The sequence below is a fragment of the Camponotus vicinus genome, unplaced genomic scaffold (genome assembly GCF_025532165.1).
Source record: "Camponotus vicinus isolate PSW18456_S1 unplaced genomic scaffold, iyCamVici1.0 SCAF_4, whole genome shotgun sequence".
Taxonomy (NCBI): domain Eukaryota; kingdom Metazoa; phylum Arthropoda; class Insecta; order Hymenoptera; family Formicidae; genus Camponotus; species Camponotus vicinus.
In genome coordinates this window covers 18277716-18294317 of record NW_028141976.1, presented here as the reverse complement: position 1 = coordinate 18294317, position 16602 = coordinate 18277716, and the positions used below count along the sequence as shown (strand labels likewise).

The following is a 16602-nucleotide window of genomic DNA, read 5'->3' as shown; positions in this document are numbered from 1 at the left end:
CCAGAACGAAGCTCCGGAGCATAATTATCGCTCCGCTCGCGCACGGTATGCCACGGTTTCATCCCGGATCCGGGAGATAGCCAACGCGCAACGGGAATAATGAACGCACTTCTGGTATTTAGCGTGAGGAATGGCTCACGTCAGCTTGATAAATAAACTTGGTTTCCTGCCGTATTTTATAGCGCGCGCGCTCGCGCTTTCGATGAAGGCAAAGTGCGTTCGCGGAGGCGAAAACACAGGTGGCCGCGATTAAGCGCATTACTCGTGCCATACCGCCATCTGAGGAAGAGCTTCCACGGGAATAATTAGAGGCATTCGTTTCCGCGCTACGGAAACCGTGGCGAGAGAGCACCGACGTAATTCGGGGTGACCCGATATTTTTATGCCGAGCGGAGAAACTCGGGGCTAATCGTATTGACCCCTGCACCGCGTGATATTTATGATCGAGACTTCAGACACGTCTTGAAAAAAGTCGGGAAAGTTTTTAAGGATTGGATCGTTTTTTAAACCAGCTAAATCAAAAAATAAAACGAAGTAATTGCTGGAGTGACGGTAGGAGGGAAGAAAAAACCGTCGTAAAGTCAAAATGTTTCCTATACTCGACCGCTTGATTATGCTAATCCTGTATGTTTTAAGCTCTGTGGCCAAACGGTCGACCTATTTCGTGGCGAACCGCCACTTTCCCTGCGAGTAACCTGACAGGATAATGGAGCATCCTGCGAGCATCGGATTACGTCGAAAGAAATGACGGAAAACAAGCCGATACGAGCCGGCAGTCGTCCTTCCTCATCGCGTAGCTTGCAGCTGTAAAATAAATTACCATGACGCGACGACGTATCCTTGGCTACTTTATAACGACTGCTGTTATTACTTTTTTCGTGTCAAGGTATCGTATTTACTTGGAAAACTTATCTACCAGGCCAGCAGCGAGCCACCGCTGTTAAAATCGCCATGAAATTCATTGCGGGCGGAGATCGCAAGAGGAAGTTTAAGAAAAAAAGAAGAATCTCGCCCCTCCGAAGAAATCAGATCAAAGAAACGATTATTCGGGAGAAAGCCGAACAATAGGCAAAAGCCATTGAGCCGTTCGGTTCAGTAGACGCCCATAGAATGGATCAATAAAGCACTCGATATCTCTCTCGGTGCTTCTATGAAGATGCGAGATCGGTCGAAGAAGCGAAAAAAAATTAAGTAGAAATGACCGGATGTGGATAATCCTCACCGAGTCTGCAGCACGAAGAAAAAGGAGCCCTCCTAGAACGTCACTGAAAAAAAAAATAGACGATGCACGTTTCGCAGGATCGCGAGAGAGGAAGAGGGAGCGATGTACACCTTTCTTGAGATCTGGCGGACGCCTAATCCTGTTTTGAAAACTCGGTCTCGCATGACCGTGACAAACTCGACACCTTAAGATAGTTTATGACGATCCCTCGATCTCTCGGCCTGCGAGCCGCTATTATCTTACAGCCTGTCCGGGCCTTACGGCCGTTAGGTTGGGAGAGAACGACCTCCCTTTCTCCCCTTCTACCCAATATTAATCTCCCTTCTCTTTTCAACCATTAATTGGGTCGCTATCTGTTGAAGGTAATCGAGCTCGTCGAGCTTGACTTTGAACAAGTACGCGTTTTGCGCTTTTTGCCAAATACCTCTATAAATCTTGAGATTTAAGAATACTGTTTATCACACGTTTCTGGGGATTCAGAAAATTTCTTTATATCTTTATATACGCTTAAAAGGCGTACATATATTCAGAACATTCATCTTTGACGTTTTTAAATGAATACAAATAATTTACGAGATATACGAAGAATACGTATATAAAATTAAATGTACTAGATTTATAATATTTATTATAATTAAATATGATCGAAAAACTGGATGATAACCACTGTTCTCCTGAGCAGGCGTCGTATTTGTATACATATAAATTTCGGCCACGCGGCTATATCCCTCGATTTGCAAGACGTCGTGGAGAAAATTGAATCCGGCTTGAAAGGAGAAACAAACGGCTGGAAGAGCCGGGCCGGTTGATTTAATATCTCGCCGTCCGTCAAGGCGCGTATGCTTCACGCTCGGTTCACGTAAGACGGACGTCTGCTTTCTTTCCCTCCCCGAAATCTGTCTAGTCGCGTGGCACAACGCGGGCGTTACTCCCGTCGTTCCTTTCGAAAAAACAATAAAGATCCCTATCACTGCTCGCTGACGTTCCTTGGTTGCGTCTGCTAAGCTGAACTAACTCTCGACGGGTGGAAAAAATTTCGCCAGCTTGGTCGGTTGAATTGAATTAATTATCGCAATACAAAATGCATACGTCTCTTGGGAGTCTTGTTCTCTCAGGAAATTCTCTCGCGAATTCTCTCGAAAATAATTATTTTTATAGCATGATTATTTTCCTCAGAAAACAATATTATCGAGACCGAAAAGAGATACTTATCGATCCGCAAATTCTAAAAGGACATGGAACGATAGGTAAGAAGTTTGATGTCTTTCACTTCGCGCGGTTCCAAAAACAGATCATGGAATTTGTTAAGGAAATCTTCCTGAATTTATCCATCCGGTTGGAACCCAGATCCCGCCATTTCGATGAGACGCGATATCGCGTTCGCCCGAATGACCTCATGCCGCGGTTCTCCGTTTCTCGTAACCGGATGACACGTGGTATGTTCGCGCATCTGCGCGCTTCATTGAACATTCCGGGCACGAAACATTGCTCAAGCAAACGGCCCCGGTCTAGAACGTATAACGCCGACGCCGTCGATATTTATGGACGCAATTCGGAAAGCACACACAATCGGCCACGAGCGATTCCTCGCATTTATCTTTCCCGAACACACGCGCGTATCCGGAGTTATCGACACGTGCTTTAATTAAATTTATCGATTTCGCGAAATCGCGCGCCTCCGCGTACAGGCGTGGGATACAGCTCGCTGTAAATCTCAATGTTTGCGGTCGTCGTGCCTCCACAATGTACAACGTTACCATAGGCCCCTTATAGCGCATTGTTTGCAAATAGAGCTCGAATGGGAATTAAACTTGCCGGCAGGTCTGTGTAAATTCGTATCGGCTTGCATCTGCCGCTCTTGAATAAGTGCCTCTTTAAATTCCGACAGAGTCTAATATATTTTGGTTAATACGGACGATTAAATAATTCAATACGTAGGAGGAAGATATAACACCTTTAAGAGCTAAAAAAAAAATAAATTCGGTTATACTCCTTTCTCTCTTCCAAGAAAGATCATCTTCTCTTCCTCCCTACATTAATATTCGGCTAACAAATCCAGCCGCTGGGACTTCGGTGCGGATTAGTCGGCCAGACGGCTCTTCATGGATTTATCGCTGGAAAAAGACTCACGGGACATTTTCATGATCCTGTCGTCGGCTTCTTTGATGTGTGGGCGTGTGCCGCGCAAATCGAATCGTCCAGAATCTCATCACGTCCCGTTGTAATCACGGCTATCCCGCGCCTGAGATCCGAGGGATGATTATAATTTATGTTTCGTATTCAAGCACATTACATACATCGCTTCCATCATTCACGGATTCGCTTCTGCGGCTTCCACATGCCATCGCTGGCTAGATTACACGGTAATATACTGCCGCTGCAATCTCTGCCTCCGTCAAACGCGATAGATGAAACGAGCCTCGCCTTTTACACGAAACGTGATGAGTTGAGGGACATGATCGCAAGGTAGATGATACGATTTGCTCGAATTGTTTCCAGCCACCGACCACGTTCGCAGTTTTTAATATACAGCCATGTTGCTGTAACATTTGTAATTAAATTTCATTGCGCGATAGCTCTCGTTAATGAAAGATATTTCATCCTTAATAAAATCTGTCATCTTGCCAGATGACGCACCTCGTCGGCAGGAAACAAGTATACGAAAGAATTTAATTTCCCGACTTTACTACTAATTTGCAATCACCGCGACTCTCTGAATATAATTTATTCGTATTTTACCCTGAGAATCGCGATCGACTGTCAACGAAATCGTTTTTGTACGCCGGATTATTGCGATTATAATTTCTGTAACCAAACATGGTAAAACACCGATTCGATATCCGCCGAGACAGCACCGCCTTTAGTGTGTTGAAATGTGGAATATACCCCGCTCCATTCCATAGTACCGCTTTAAAGGAATTTAAGGGACAATCGTTCCCAAAAATCAGATCAGATCGGTGCGCCAGCCCGGCCCCTTTTCGTCGACGCGAGCATACGCGCGCTCGTACGTGAATATTTCGTCGACACGCCGCGGGCGTGTTTTCTCAGCTGGTGCCCCTGATGCCCCTAACCATCGACGATTCTCCCCCTCCGTTGTTCCCCGTCACTCCCGCGAGCAGATCCTGGAAGATCCTTTCAGGACACGGTCGGCTACCCACAAAGGACCCGGCCTTTCATACGCACGTTATTATACTCTTTACACAATATCGTTTCAGCTCACCTCCCCACTCCCACATCGTCGAGGAAGAAATACGCGTTGCCATACGCCTCGGTACTGTATATCCTACGCCCACGCATTGTAGCCGAGACCATAGGCAACGGGAGACGTCGACCGAGAGCCGACGAAAGCCTCGAGACTTTCTCGTTTAATTTGTTGTTATAGCTGCTTGAGACGCGGATCGGTTCATTCGTCCGTTCACAGGATCCCTCAAACATTCATTATATTTTTTCTTTTTTTTTTCGTAACATTTACGAGACCGCTCGCGCGATTCGCGGTGATGGTGGGGTTACGGCTCGTCTCGCTCTCGCAGGAAAGGTCTATATTTGTTCCGTATCCCACAAGCGGTCTCTATTAATCGAGAGATCGCGGAGCAGGTGGACCTCATGCGAGACCTCCTTACAAGAGAACACAGCTGATTTATCCTTGACAGTTCCTCTTTCTCTTTTCCTTCGCACTTTTAGATTCGTATCTTCCTCCATCGCGCGATATTTTTACGATATATAACTAATAACGCAGTCGCGATCGTCGATCGATACGTCATGATAAATAGCACGCGGATATATGAATCGATCATCTATTCACGCTGATTATAGTAATAAGATTTATGACGATCGCGCGAGCTCATCGATCGAGCGATCATGGGAGCGATCGATTCAATTCACCCGCTCGACGATCGTATCGCGGATGCAGACTGATGCGATTAGGATGTGGTATTATCGCGGTCCATTAACGATTGTTTGCGAAGAAAACGGACGAGTCAATTGCCATCGTTCGGTGAATCATAAAGGCCGTACGTTACATCGACGATCTAGAAAACTTATTGGAGCGTCGCTCCTCCGGGAGAATCTTTTTCTATCTGATTTAGCGCGTTTTCCTGTCTATTGCATCGGGATGTACTTTTAGGTTTCTAGCTTGAGTAGCTCTTGGCAATATCATTTAAACGAGATTATTATATATGTACTTTTATTATATAAGATTAGTAAGTTTGACAAAACGTGGATTACGATCGACGTTGTTGAGTACACAATTAAACAAACGATGACTTGTTTCGTAAAACATGCGAGTCAAAATCGTCCAAGGCGATCCGTAAATGTGCTCAGGAATGCTCGTCGTGCTACTCTAGATGGAAACACTGGTCCCATACATTCTAGCAGCAGTAGATTTCTTTCTTTTATGGCTCTGTGAAATTCCTCCTCGGATATTACACCGTCGCGATCAATGTCGACTTTTTTCAACAGCGAATCAATCAAATCCTATATAATTTGTTCATTATTGTTTTTTTATGCATATTTTTAGGGAATACGAATTTTCGTGTCACTAGCAATGCACATTTCTTAGTGACATACTAAATTCCGATCTTATCAATATTCTTAATTAATTAACCTTGACACCATCATCGGGATCTTCGTCTGTCTGTAGTTTAATCAGGCAACCGCGCATTGACGGAAATACTTGCTCCTTCTTTAATTTATTGGTATGCCAGAAATCGTATATCTATGTAAATATCATATGATTAAAATAATATCCGTTCCTAATTAAAGTTTGATCCTTACACACATACATACGTGATTCTTTCACAATATAAATAATTAATTTTAACTTTATAAAAATATTGAGGATGCACATTGAAATCTAAAAGTTTCTATGTAGAATATAATTATAGAAAGATGAAGGTTACATTAAAAACGAAGTGTATTCTCTCGTTCAGAGTGCCTCGAAGAAGTATAGAAAGTCCTTCAATCCATTGTTCCACATGAATCTACACAGCCGCATAATCATAATTATTTGCCATGAAATATAAATTATTAAGCATTTACATTTGCATTAATTGCTTTTACTTGTAAGACGTTTTTCTTGTCAAACGTAGCGAAAATTCTATCAATGTACAGGTGTCGAATATTTTCAGTAAAATCCAAACCAGAATGTAGAACATCTCTAAATACCGATCTTGTCATGGGACCCAAAGTTTGCGTTATTTTCCTGTGTATAACAGCTAACGCTATAATAAGATTAATTGGTAGTAAATCAAAGTATATAAAAATTATATCAAGTTAATGAAAAGATATATATATAACACCGAAGTATATTTGTCTTGCTGTATAACCTTCGACTTCTCTCAAGTTAAAGTGAGTTTTTCGCGCTAGTTTTTTAAATAAAGCATTATTTTTTCTTCTAAAGACAATCTCCGACAAAGGTCTGCTTAACATATCAACGGGTAAATCTGTCGGCATTTTGCACTTGTAAATTTATTCTGCACTTGTAAATTTATTTAATTAATTTTGGTGATGAAAAATAAATGTCAAAAAATGTCAAAACAGCTAAAAAATAAGACTATCAATCTGTAAAATTAATTCTCTTTAATTATTTCATTAAATATTGGAGATTCTTATATATTTGATCATTTTATTACGAATGCATTTTGACTATTTATATTTATTTCATTATTATTTAAAATTTGGTTTTCTCAATAAAAGTAAATAATATTTAAATACCAAGTGTATTATAATTTACCGAATCATGCAGAGAAAACTTTTGACTTTCATTCGATAAAGTCCGTTAGCTCAGATTAATCGTACTAATCGTACTGATAACAAAAAGATCATGAATTCTCATGTTCAATTAATTTGCTTTTAAACATTCTGTAACAAATATTTTTCGATAAAGGTTATCGCTCTTCACATAGCAAATCAGTTTATGAATAGCTTAAAATATTTTACAACGGAGATATAAAGACTTGTTTTTAATAAAGATGATTGTAATTTCTAATTAAAAAAATTCAAAATAGAAATTATCTAAACAAGAAATAAATATTATTTAAAAATATTTAACATCTTGTACGACATTAAAATTTTTTTAATCGTCGAAGAAATTAATTTTGTAACTTTGTCGACTTGGAAGATGATTGATTAGAACGGTTAGCCCTTCCCTATTTAAAATCCATGGTTCACCATCGATGCCGAGTTTCATCACATTCAAGATGTGTGACGCACAATAAAAAATATGTGTACGTAGATATCTTATATGAAAAGTTGCTACGAAAAATATTTCTCCAACAATATAAAGGTAGTAAAAATGTATAGCTGGTTCTCACGTAGTCGCGAGAAGAAGAAAAAGAAGCCGTAAAGCCTCCTATCTGAGAAACACGAGCGAGACGACGAATTTCGGCATGATAACCGATGAGTCGTGAATGCTCAGCACGAATTCGTTTCACAGGAGCCGTTCGACCGGCATAAAAGACGGCAATAAAACCTCGCCTAAGTATATCTAATGACATCATTTGGTTGGCAAACGTAATAAACTGGCACAAAGCTACAGGGATTTCGTCGAGAATGTAAAAACGCGGGAACGGCTTAAGACGACGGAGAAAGGATAAGTCCGTATGGGCTCGTGCATGTTTTGCGAGCCGCGTGAGAGGACATGGGAAGGTTGATGGGCGAGGGAGGAAGGTAGATGTCTGGAATTTCGTGCGAGACCAGAGTCCCTCGCGAACAAAAAGGAAGGGAATATCCAGCTCCAATCCTTTCTGCTGCCACACGTGAACGCTCGCGTCGTTTTAAGAGAAATACGAGAGACTCGGGGGCCCTGATGGCGCGCTTCAGGGCGCATTGTTTGATCGGCCGAGAAAGCAAATCCTCCATTGGCAAACGAAATACGACTGATCCCCTTGAGATCATCAAGCCTTATTTCGTAAATAATGGCTGGAGATTTTTACATGAGGTCGCGCAATACCATAATTTTTTTTCATTTTTCTTGGTAAGGCAAGGAGTACGGTCTCTCTTTCTATGTAAAACTCTTCTTCTTAAATAAAGTGGATAATACTTTTTATTATTTCTTGCAAATTTAGACGTTACAAATTATCATCTTACAGATGATAGATCGGACATCGACGACAAAATGTACAAGTCCCTGTTTCAAAAACATTATTCACAGCAATTTCAAGAATCTCCTCGAACCCACGTTACTGCGTTAAATCTAATTGAGTCCGACACATCCACCACGCGTTCCACTCTGGAGTCAAGAATTTCATCGTATACCGAATCCATTCTACCTTACGCACAAAAAATTGTCCCAATACACTTTCGCGTATTCATCTTGGGCAGCAACGAACTCGAGATGTATCACCAGAGCGCACGTCGCGAATCCGCAGGAGAACGCCCTTTTTTACCCCCGGTCCCTATAATCACGAGCTCATTAGTCCCCGCCGGCGGATAATTTACGAGCTGGACGTTGCTCGCGCGCGCGCGGCCGATCGCAGAGGGGCCACATTGTTTCGCTTAAGTAGGCAACGAGCTCGCGAGAACGGCGAGGGATCGCTTTCGCGAAAGGCACTGTAATATCCGAGTCGAGAGAGAAAGACAGAGAAAAAGAGGGAAGATGAAAGGCGCGCGAGGAGAAGCACCTTGTGTTTCTATAGTACAGTCGAGCCTGGAACGACTGTAATCTTGGGCTATCTAACGTTGTAAATGTAGCGAGGTGATGATTTGCGACCTCCCTGCAGCTTCGTGGGGAGGATTGGCGTGTGTAGGGGTACACTCGGACCTTTAGATTCAATTTCGCGGGGCGTCAGCCGCTGACGCGACGTCCGCCCACCTTCCGTGAGACGTTGATGTACGACACGGCAGACCGCAGTAGACTCGGGACCCCTCTAGAAATTTTCAGACATCGAATCGGCCACGGTGTAAAATAGCGACGCGATAGAATACATGGTTTCAACAGACATGTTGGAGAAATTATAAAAACTTCCCAATTATTATTTATTTCCAATTACTTTATTTCTTGGGGAATAAACCATGTATAAATTAAATAATAATTTTAGCAATATTTTCCTCCTATTAATTCTCATTTTTTTATTTATTAAAGTAGAAATATTTAATTTTATATAATTTTAATTTTAAGTTTTTATATTATTATCATGATATTTTTAAGGAAAATAAAAAAAAATAATGTAGGTAAAATGATATGTCTAGCTAAAGTTATAGATTGTGATGACTATGAGAATCGATACATTCGTTTGACATCTATACTTGAAAATATCCGCATGAGCATCACCCTCGACGCATCGATATCGCGATATGGATACATCGATTTCGCTTGGTATGCTGAGAATGCCCGGTAGAGATGCAACAATCCTCTCTCAATCATCGAGAAGATCGAGAAAGGCTACTCAAGCTAGTCGAGCGTTACGCAAGCAGTCGAACACGAGAAGTGGCATGTCTATCATTCAATGTACATACTCGCGTCAACGCGTACTCATATAAACGTGCGGGTAGAACATGATATTAAAGTCTTCAGACTGATATATCCATGATCGGATAGATCCATGAGTTCGCGTGTGAAATATTTCTCTTCGCAATATTATTTTTCAATTTGAAAGATGTTTGAGATAATGCTTGATGTGAAAGCTTGATGGAATAATTGGAGTATTTAAATTAAATCGTTTATCTAATATACTATTGCGATACCATTTAAATCCAACCGATGTATCACACGAATTTACACGCTGGATTTTCGTGCTTCGCACGAGTAGCGAGGATATTCATAGCTCGGCGCGAACAAGCTCTCCTTCTACGTCATTTACAAACGGCAAGCGGTCCATCATAAATTTAGCGCGCTATCGCCTGCTGCGATCGTATTTATCTAACAAATAATTATTCCTGATTATCTCGCGGGTGATGCATGCCTCGGCAAACAGAGATCAAAGATACGGCGCCCGACATCCCGTGGGCCTTTGTTTAACGCTTAACCAGCCGAAAGGTACCGGTCAACAATTTCGTTTTATTTACGATGTAGTGATGCTGGTGGCGACTGAGCTGGCCCGAACTTTAGTTCGAGAGCGGGAAGAGCGTGGGTGCGAGGGTTGAGCGCCTATTACCACGGTTGCCTTGGGGGGGTAGCCTATCCCGATGTCTGCTGCAATCAAATTTTAGAGTTATTGCCATGTGACTCCACGTGGACCAGTTCGGAGCAACATAAGCCTCGAGAAATAGATATGATACTTTCTTGCAATATTTTGTGTCACGGATTATGCTTGTATCGCGACAGCTTTAGAAATATTATGTGAAATGGAACGCAACAATTGTTTAAAAAATAGTTCAACTATCTTATGATTACGTTAACATATTTTCAATCTATATTTAATATTATACAAGATTATAATTCCACCGAAAAAATCTGTTCTTTCCTAATTATATATATAAAATTATACAGCATTTATAAATCTATTTGTCTGATGCGAATCTTTCATCGTTTAAATTGTCATTTATATCGAGTACATTTGGGACTATAATTATGGGCAGGACCGGCCGCGACGGGAAATAAGGATGTCCCAATGTGTGAATCCCGATGGACTACCACTAGATTCGAGAAGAAAACGAAACGGGCTATCCATAAAATTTGAACAAACGTGGACGATCGAGCACAATCTCCGAGAAAAGCATATGCTGGTTTACTGACGGGGTGGGGTTTCTCGTGGACACGGAATCGTTATGTAACAACATTGGAGTGAGTTGTACGACAAATGTCGAAGAAGGACTCGAACTAAGTGAACCGTGAATCGATGAGATCAACGGGCAGAGCGAACTGTGGGGATTTCCTCTCTATGCCTTATGCCGCTATTGTCGATGGGACACCTTGGACGTCATGCCGCGGCTTTGTGCAACTGTGCGAGACTCACGAGCAGCGATGGACCAAACATTCGAGCTTTTCGGAAAATTGAATACGTGGGTGGCAGAGTCACTCCCTGGCTGAGACCTGAAATCCATCCTAATCAAGCGGCGGAACATGACCGGTCAGATTTGTGTAAGACGATGATTAAGCAAGAACATATTTGTATTCCGCACGTCACTGAATATTAAATCCACGTCGGCGAATGAGCAATGAAAAAATATTGCGATAAAAGATAAATACATATACAAATAATTTTAATAAGATATTATCTTTTTTTAAAAATTGCAACATTTTATATAACAAAACTAAATTTATTGATAAATTTTTCCAAATGTTTTTAGAATTAAAATAAATCCAACTATATACGCTTGATAAATAGCAAGCGATTTCCGGTTTATATTTTTATCCCGTAGGAATTTGTCCAATCCTTTTTATAAATGCGAGGAAGATACCGGACAAATGGGGTGTTAGATGCTTGTTATCCGCATCTTGGGGAACGACGACTGTTTAGTCGTCATTCCAGCATGTGGGGACAGTCGTTCGTATCACCCCCTATCGACATAGCGTGGCTGAAAAATAACATCAGCTTTATCACCGCACGGATGACTCGACTAACGCAAACGTGTTTCTTAAACGGTGGTAGGCGTCGACGTGTTGTATGTCTAGTTGCGGAGCATGTCGGTGAGCGCATCGGGGGAGCTGAGGATTGAATGGATAAATTGCCTAAGTCAACGAGAAAAATGAGAAAATTATTTTGGATCTTTTAAACGCATTCGTGTTTGTCCTCGCGTTAACCATCCTGTTACCACTCTGTTTTGCCTGCGGTTATTTATATATTGAGGCCGAGGATCAAAAAAAGATTTTCTTTTCTCTTATCTTAATGCATATGCTTAACTGTACATATCCACGATACGTGTATTTTTATTTTTATATAGTATTTTTCTTATAATATAAAAATAAATAATACAATATAATGAAACTCTCTCTCTCGGGAGTTTTCTCTAACTAGATATTTTTGATAATCTTGTGAGCAGCTAGCAGATGTTCTTCTTCGAAGGAAATATTTAGCATACAAATGAAAGGAACACGTTTCTAATTTTTAGTCTGGTCTATACCCGATCCGCATATCCGAATGCCACAATGCCGTTCTATTTCCTTGACGCGCGTACAATCGCGTCATAGTAATCCTGTTAGAAGACGCTTCGCTGGTCAGAGGACACCCTGCTGAGAGGGTAAAGAGAGGGTGTTTTCTCAATCGTATCCAATCGATATCACGATCTGCGTTGCTCGTTCCGATTTCTCGCAAAATAAATTTCGCTTTTCTGCAAACTTAAATCTAATATCGCGGATATTGCTAACTATTAGTCTTTTTTTATAAATGAAATTATCTAAAAATTTTTAAATTAAATTTGGAGATATATAATTATTTATTTCCATGTGATTTAACGTACTATCAGATATTTTTAGATGTTATTTAAAGAAATGTCTCTCTCAATATTTATTACTATAAAATCACTGATGACTTTCAGCATAATTCACTTATTGTGATTGCGTGCGGAACATTTTTGATAAGCGTTTGGCAAAGAGTTTTATCTCTTGGATGGATTCTGTGCCGAATAATCCTTCCATAGTAAATTACACTTTAGAGAAGAGAGACTTTTGCGCGGAAATCGGTCCGGAGTCGCATTAAATCCCTTATACCCCATATTGTGGAATTTGCTAGTAAACAAGATTTAAGGATTTGTCCCATGGTCAGAAAAATATGATAAGCCTTTCGTTTTTGGCGTCTCCTCTTCTTCCTCGATCTCCTTGCGATTCGCGTCCTGTCGCCGTGTTTATGAAACGTAAAACCGTGAAAAAGCTCTCAAAGAGGATTTTGAACTTAACCGCGAAGATCACGAATGAAGTAGATCGAACGCAAGGGGGAGCAACGCGGAATTTACTCTGCGACTCATCCGCCTGATATAATTTCCCGGAACATAATATTTTTAATCCACTTTTTTATCGAATATCAAGCACACGTTCAAGCCAATGCAGGAAATTCAATATGCAATCGACGGTATCGTGTTCCGGCCGCATTTGTATTATTTTCACCGCGCGAGAAAGGATTACCGTGAATGGTTGAATTTTTTAATCCCAACAGCGGCGGCGACCTGTGCGCGCGTAACACGATAGGCACGATAGATCGAGGTTTATCGATCTTAAATTACCGATACACCATCGAAACTAGGTCGCACGCTTGCATGGATCTTCTTCTGCCGCGAGTGTTCCGGGAGGAGGAATCTGAGCGCGGCCTTATTGAGGATTATCGTCGCTGAACGTCGATTGATGCCGAAGGAAGACCGGTCACAAAGAATTCTCTTTAAGACCGACATGAGCTCATCAGAGCAGATTTCTTTCTCTTCTCTTTTGCTTTCTCTCTCCCTCTTTCGATTAAACTCTTGCTTCTTAAGCTGCAACTCGATGTAATCCTTGTCGGATATATTCCACATTTTACGAAATAATACTTTTAATGTTAAAACAGGAAGAAGCCAAGAAATGCAAAAAATGTTAATATGCGAGTAATCGTAAACCTAGTTAATTTGTCGTAATGATCTTCGCCCAAAACCGGCCTTCAGAATTCGATAATTCGTATAATTGCGACTTTGGACCGAAACTTTCAAATTAATGGTTATTTCGCGATGGTTACCTGCCAAGAATGAATCGATGTCCGGATCGCCAACCTTCGCCACTGAGACTATTTATCAAACAGATACATAACCGAGTCCTTAATTAAACTTATGCATATGGAATAATTAGAAATACCTCCATGCTTCTACTTGCCCATGCTAGACAAACAATTTATCTTGAGCCAGTGTTAACGAGCGTCGACAAATTAAATATCGCAGAAATTCATTTGCATACCTAATCACCGCGATGCTGTTAAGCTCATCTTTAGCACTCTGTACTTAATATTAAATATTTCAATATTTATTTTATTATATCTAAACATCTAAATAATTTCTAAGTAATTTTGTTCATCTTCTATATTCATTATATAATGAAATATTTTCTCTTTTAAAGTTTTATACAATAATTTTGTTATTAGAACATTTATTTCTCTGATAATATATAAATACACCTATATACACTACGAATTTGTGTCACAATATCTTTTAAGAAGCCACAAAGAAATCGAGCTGTAAAATTTCTACCTGAATCACAGTGTAAAATTAGCAGGACGTTATCGAACGATCGTTTAATTGACGGCTGGAACAAGTGTTAATTTGATGGTGCTAAGCAGATGTCGGTCGATACGCATCTTTAATTTCGTCCCTACCCATCGGTAATTGCTTCGACGAGATAAGCTTGGTACTCACAAGTCCTATATCTTCGGCTCGCTGTTTGCTTTGTTAATGTGTTGTTAGCCGATGCGAACATTGTTCCAATATTGCCTTACAATGTATAAAGTCACCATAATATATATCGTCATCAAGATAGAGTAAAGCGATTAAAGAGGGTGCAGAAATATGTAAAACACTATTATAAGCAATATTTATTACTATTAGTAGCTTATTTGATTTCTTTTAAAATTGATCTTGATTATAAATATGAATAATCTATTGTTCAATTTTTTGAGAGAGAGAAAGATAGTATTTCGATGAGCAAATCTTCTTCATTTATAGAAAATGTTAATAATAGATACAAAAGATAAAGAATTAGTATTTCTTTTCTCGCGATTGTACATAAATCAAAAAACTTTCTCCAAAAAATATTAATCCCATCGATCCACACGATTGCACTTGGTATTAAAAATCGTGGTATCATTGTGTAGAAATTTATTAACCATATATAATAATTTGCAGATGATACTACTGCGGATTTTCCAACTGAAGGGAAAATATATTAAAAGCAAGGATGAAATTCTGTCTGAGAGTAAAGTCTTTCCTCCCCCAACATCTCTTTGCGGTACCAACCTCGTTTCTTTTTTTGATATTTATGTACCGTAATCACGGTCTCTGGTCCAATCTCTCTCATGGTGAGAGCGGTGCCATTGATCGTCTCGATCGGAGCCAGCGCCTTCGGGATCGCAGTATGTTACCCGCCATCGTATGGACCGGTGCCATCTCGATAATTTAAAATTAATGTTTTTGATCCAGGACAGACCAATGTGATCTTGATTATTTTGAAGCACGATCGGTCTCGCTGCGAGAGCGCCGCAGGATGGACCGCAGTGGCGCTCACCGTATTTTTTGCAGAGATGAATGAAAAGAAAATACCTGAGAAGTTCTCCTTTGCTTAGAATTAACGTATATATGATTTAATTTTTTTCGATAGTCCTGAATTTAAGCTTTTATGGAACTGACTATATCTATTTATAGAAAAAGACATGGACACTTTATACATATACTCATGCAGAATCTTTAAATTTCTCTATTATTATATGATAACCATTGTGATTCCATTAGATGAGAGTTTTAAAATGTCAATTTATTATACAGTAAAGTCACAAAGAGGGTTATATATTCTTTCCATTCTGTGAGAACCTCTGGCGCAACCTAAGACCCCGTGGAACCTTAGCATTACGTTCATGGATAGAGTACTATACTGCAATTTTATTGACCGTATTAAACAATAATAACCTTCAATTTCGTAGTACATGACCGCTCGACAATGGATTTCATTCGTATTGAAGCGGATGTGTGGGTTGTCAGGATCGTTTCGCGCGCGTCGAAGGAATCTCTCGATCGAGACGAAACGAACGAGAATTACGCTAATGGAATTGGCAACAAACGCACGTATCTTACACGTGAGATACGTCGACGCGATGCAACGCCATGAAACTTGATCGACCTCTTGATCGATAGGATTAATCTTGAATTACTCCCTCTTGCATTCTTTACTTTTTCTTGACCATAGTAATAGCGAGATAATTCCAGCCATTTATGATTTTTTTGTTCTTTGTTTAATCTTTAGAAGATAATAAGATAATAGAAAAGTTAGGAAACATTTACTGATTGTAACATGGATATGGTCCGTAATGATTATGATTTTTACAATATTTGTGAAATTTTTATATTTTATTATTTGGAATCAGCTGTTCATATAACTAATATCCTGATTTGTTTTCTTAAAAAATAAACGAATATCCAAAATACGTAAGAAATAAAATACGCAAGGATAACAATAATAGTTTCTTCATTCTCATCTTGCGGTCGATCATCATTTGCATGGAATATTAGGATACAAAAATGAAAAAAAAAAAAACTAAAGTGAAGATGTTCTCTCTTCCTTTTTCTATGGAATTATTCGAAAGTAGATGTCCTATTGAAGAGCCCATTGTGGGAACTAAGTGACGGAACAATAAGCACAATTCTTACGAAAATTCTCTCGCTAGCCACGTGATGGTCACGATGTTTGTCCCGAAACTTTTTGAATTTCGACGAACTACATTTTATTGAAAGGAAATCCGATAATATTTTCAAATCGCATCCGGCTATCTTTGGAAAATATT

The 16602-nt window shown here is 39.9% G+C and overlaps 2 protein-coding genes across 3 annotated transcripts in view; one reads left to right on the top strand and one right to left on the bottom strand.

The window, feature by feature from the left end:
- LOC145970897 (uncharacterized) overlaps positions 1–16602 on the top strand; it is a 138589-nt gene that overhangs the window by 60004 nt on the left and 61983 nt on the right. The window lies entirely within an intron of this gene.
- On the bottom strand, positions 5412–6754 carry LOC145970275 (calaxin). 2 transcript variants are annotated; one of them, XM_083096872.1, is made up of 5 exons: positions 6520–6754; positions 6281–6441; positions 6121–6201; positions 5826–5936; positions 5412–5695 (listed from the first exon to the last, which is right to left on the bottom strand). In XM_083096872.1, the coding sequence occupies exons 1-5, from the start codon at positions 6671–6673 to the stop codon at positions 5507–5509; spliced, it is 696 nt and encodes a 231-aa protein (XP_082952998.1). In that variant the 5' UTR covers positions 6674–6754; the 3' UTR covers positions 5412–5506. The 2 variants fall into 2 exon arrangements, with proteins under 2 accessions (XP_082952998.1, XP_082952999.1); XM_083096873.1 differs by having other exon boundaries at positions 6547–6754.

Bases quoted from the DNA above. Each gene is read 5' to 3' on its own strand.
- LOC145970275 (XM_083096872.1), bottom strand. From the start codon at position 6,673: ATGCCGACAGATTTACCCGTTGATATGTTAAGCAGACCTTTGTCGGAG. The intron at 6,202-6,280 runs GTAAAAGCAATT...GCGGCTGTGTAG, and splicing joins ACAAGAAAAACGTCTTACAA to ATTCATGTGGAACAATGGAT. The intron at 5,696-5,825 runs GTTAATTAATTA...CAAATTATATAG, and splicing joins ATCCCGATGATGGTGTCAAG to GATTTGATTGATTCGCTGTT.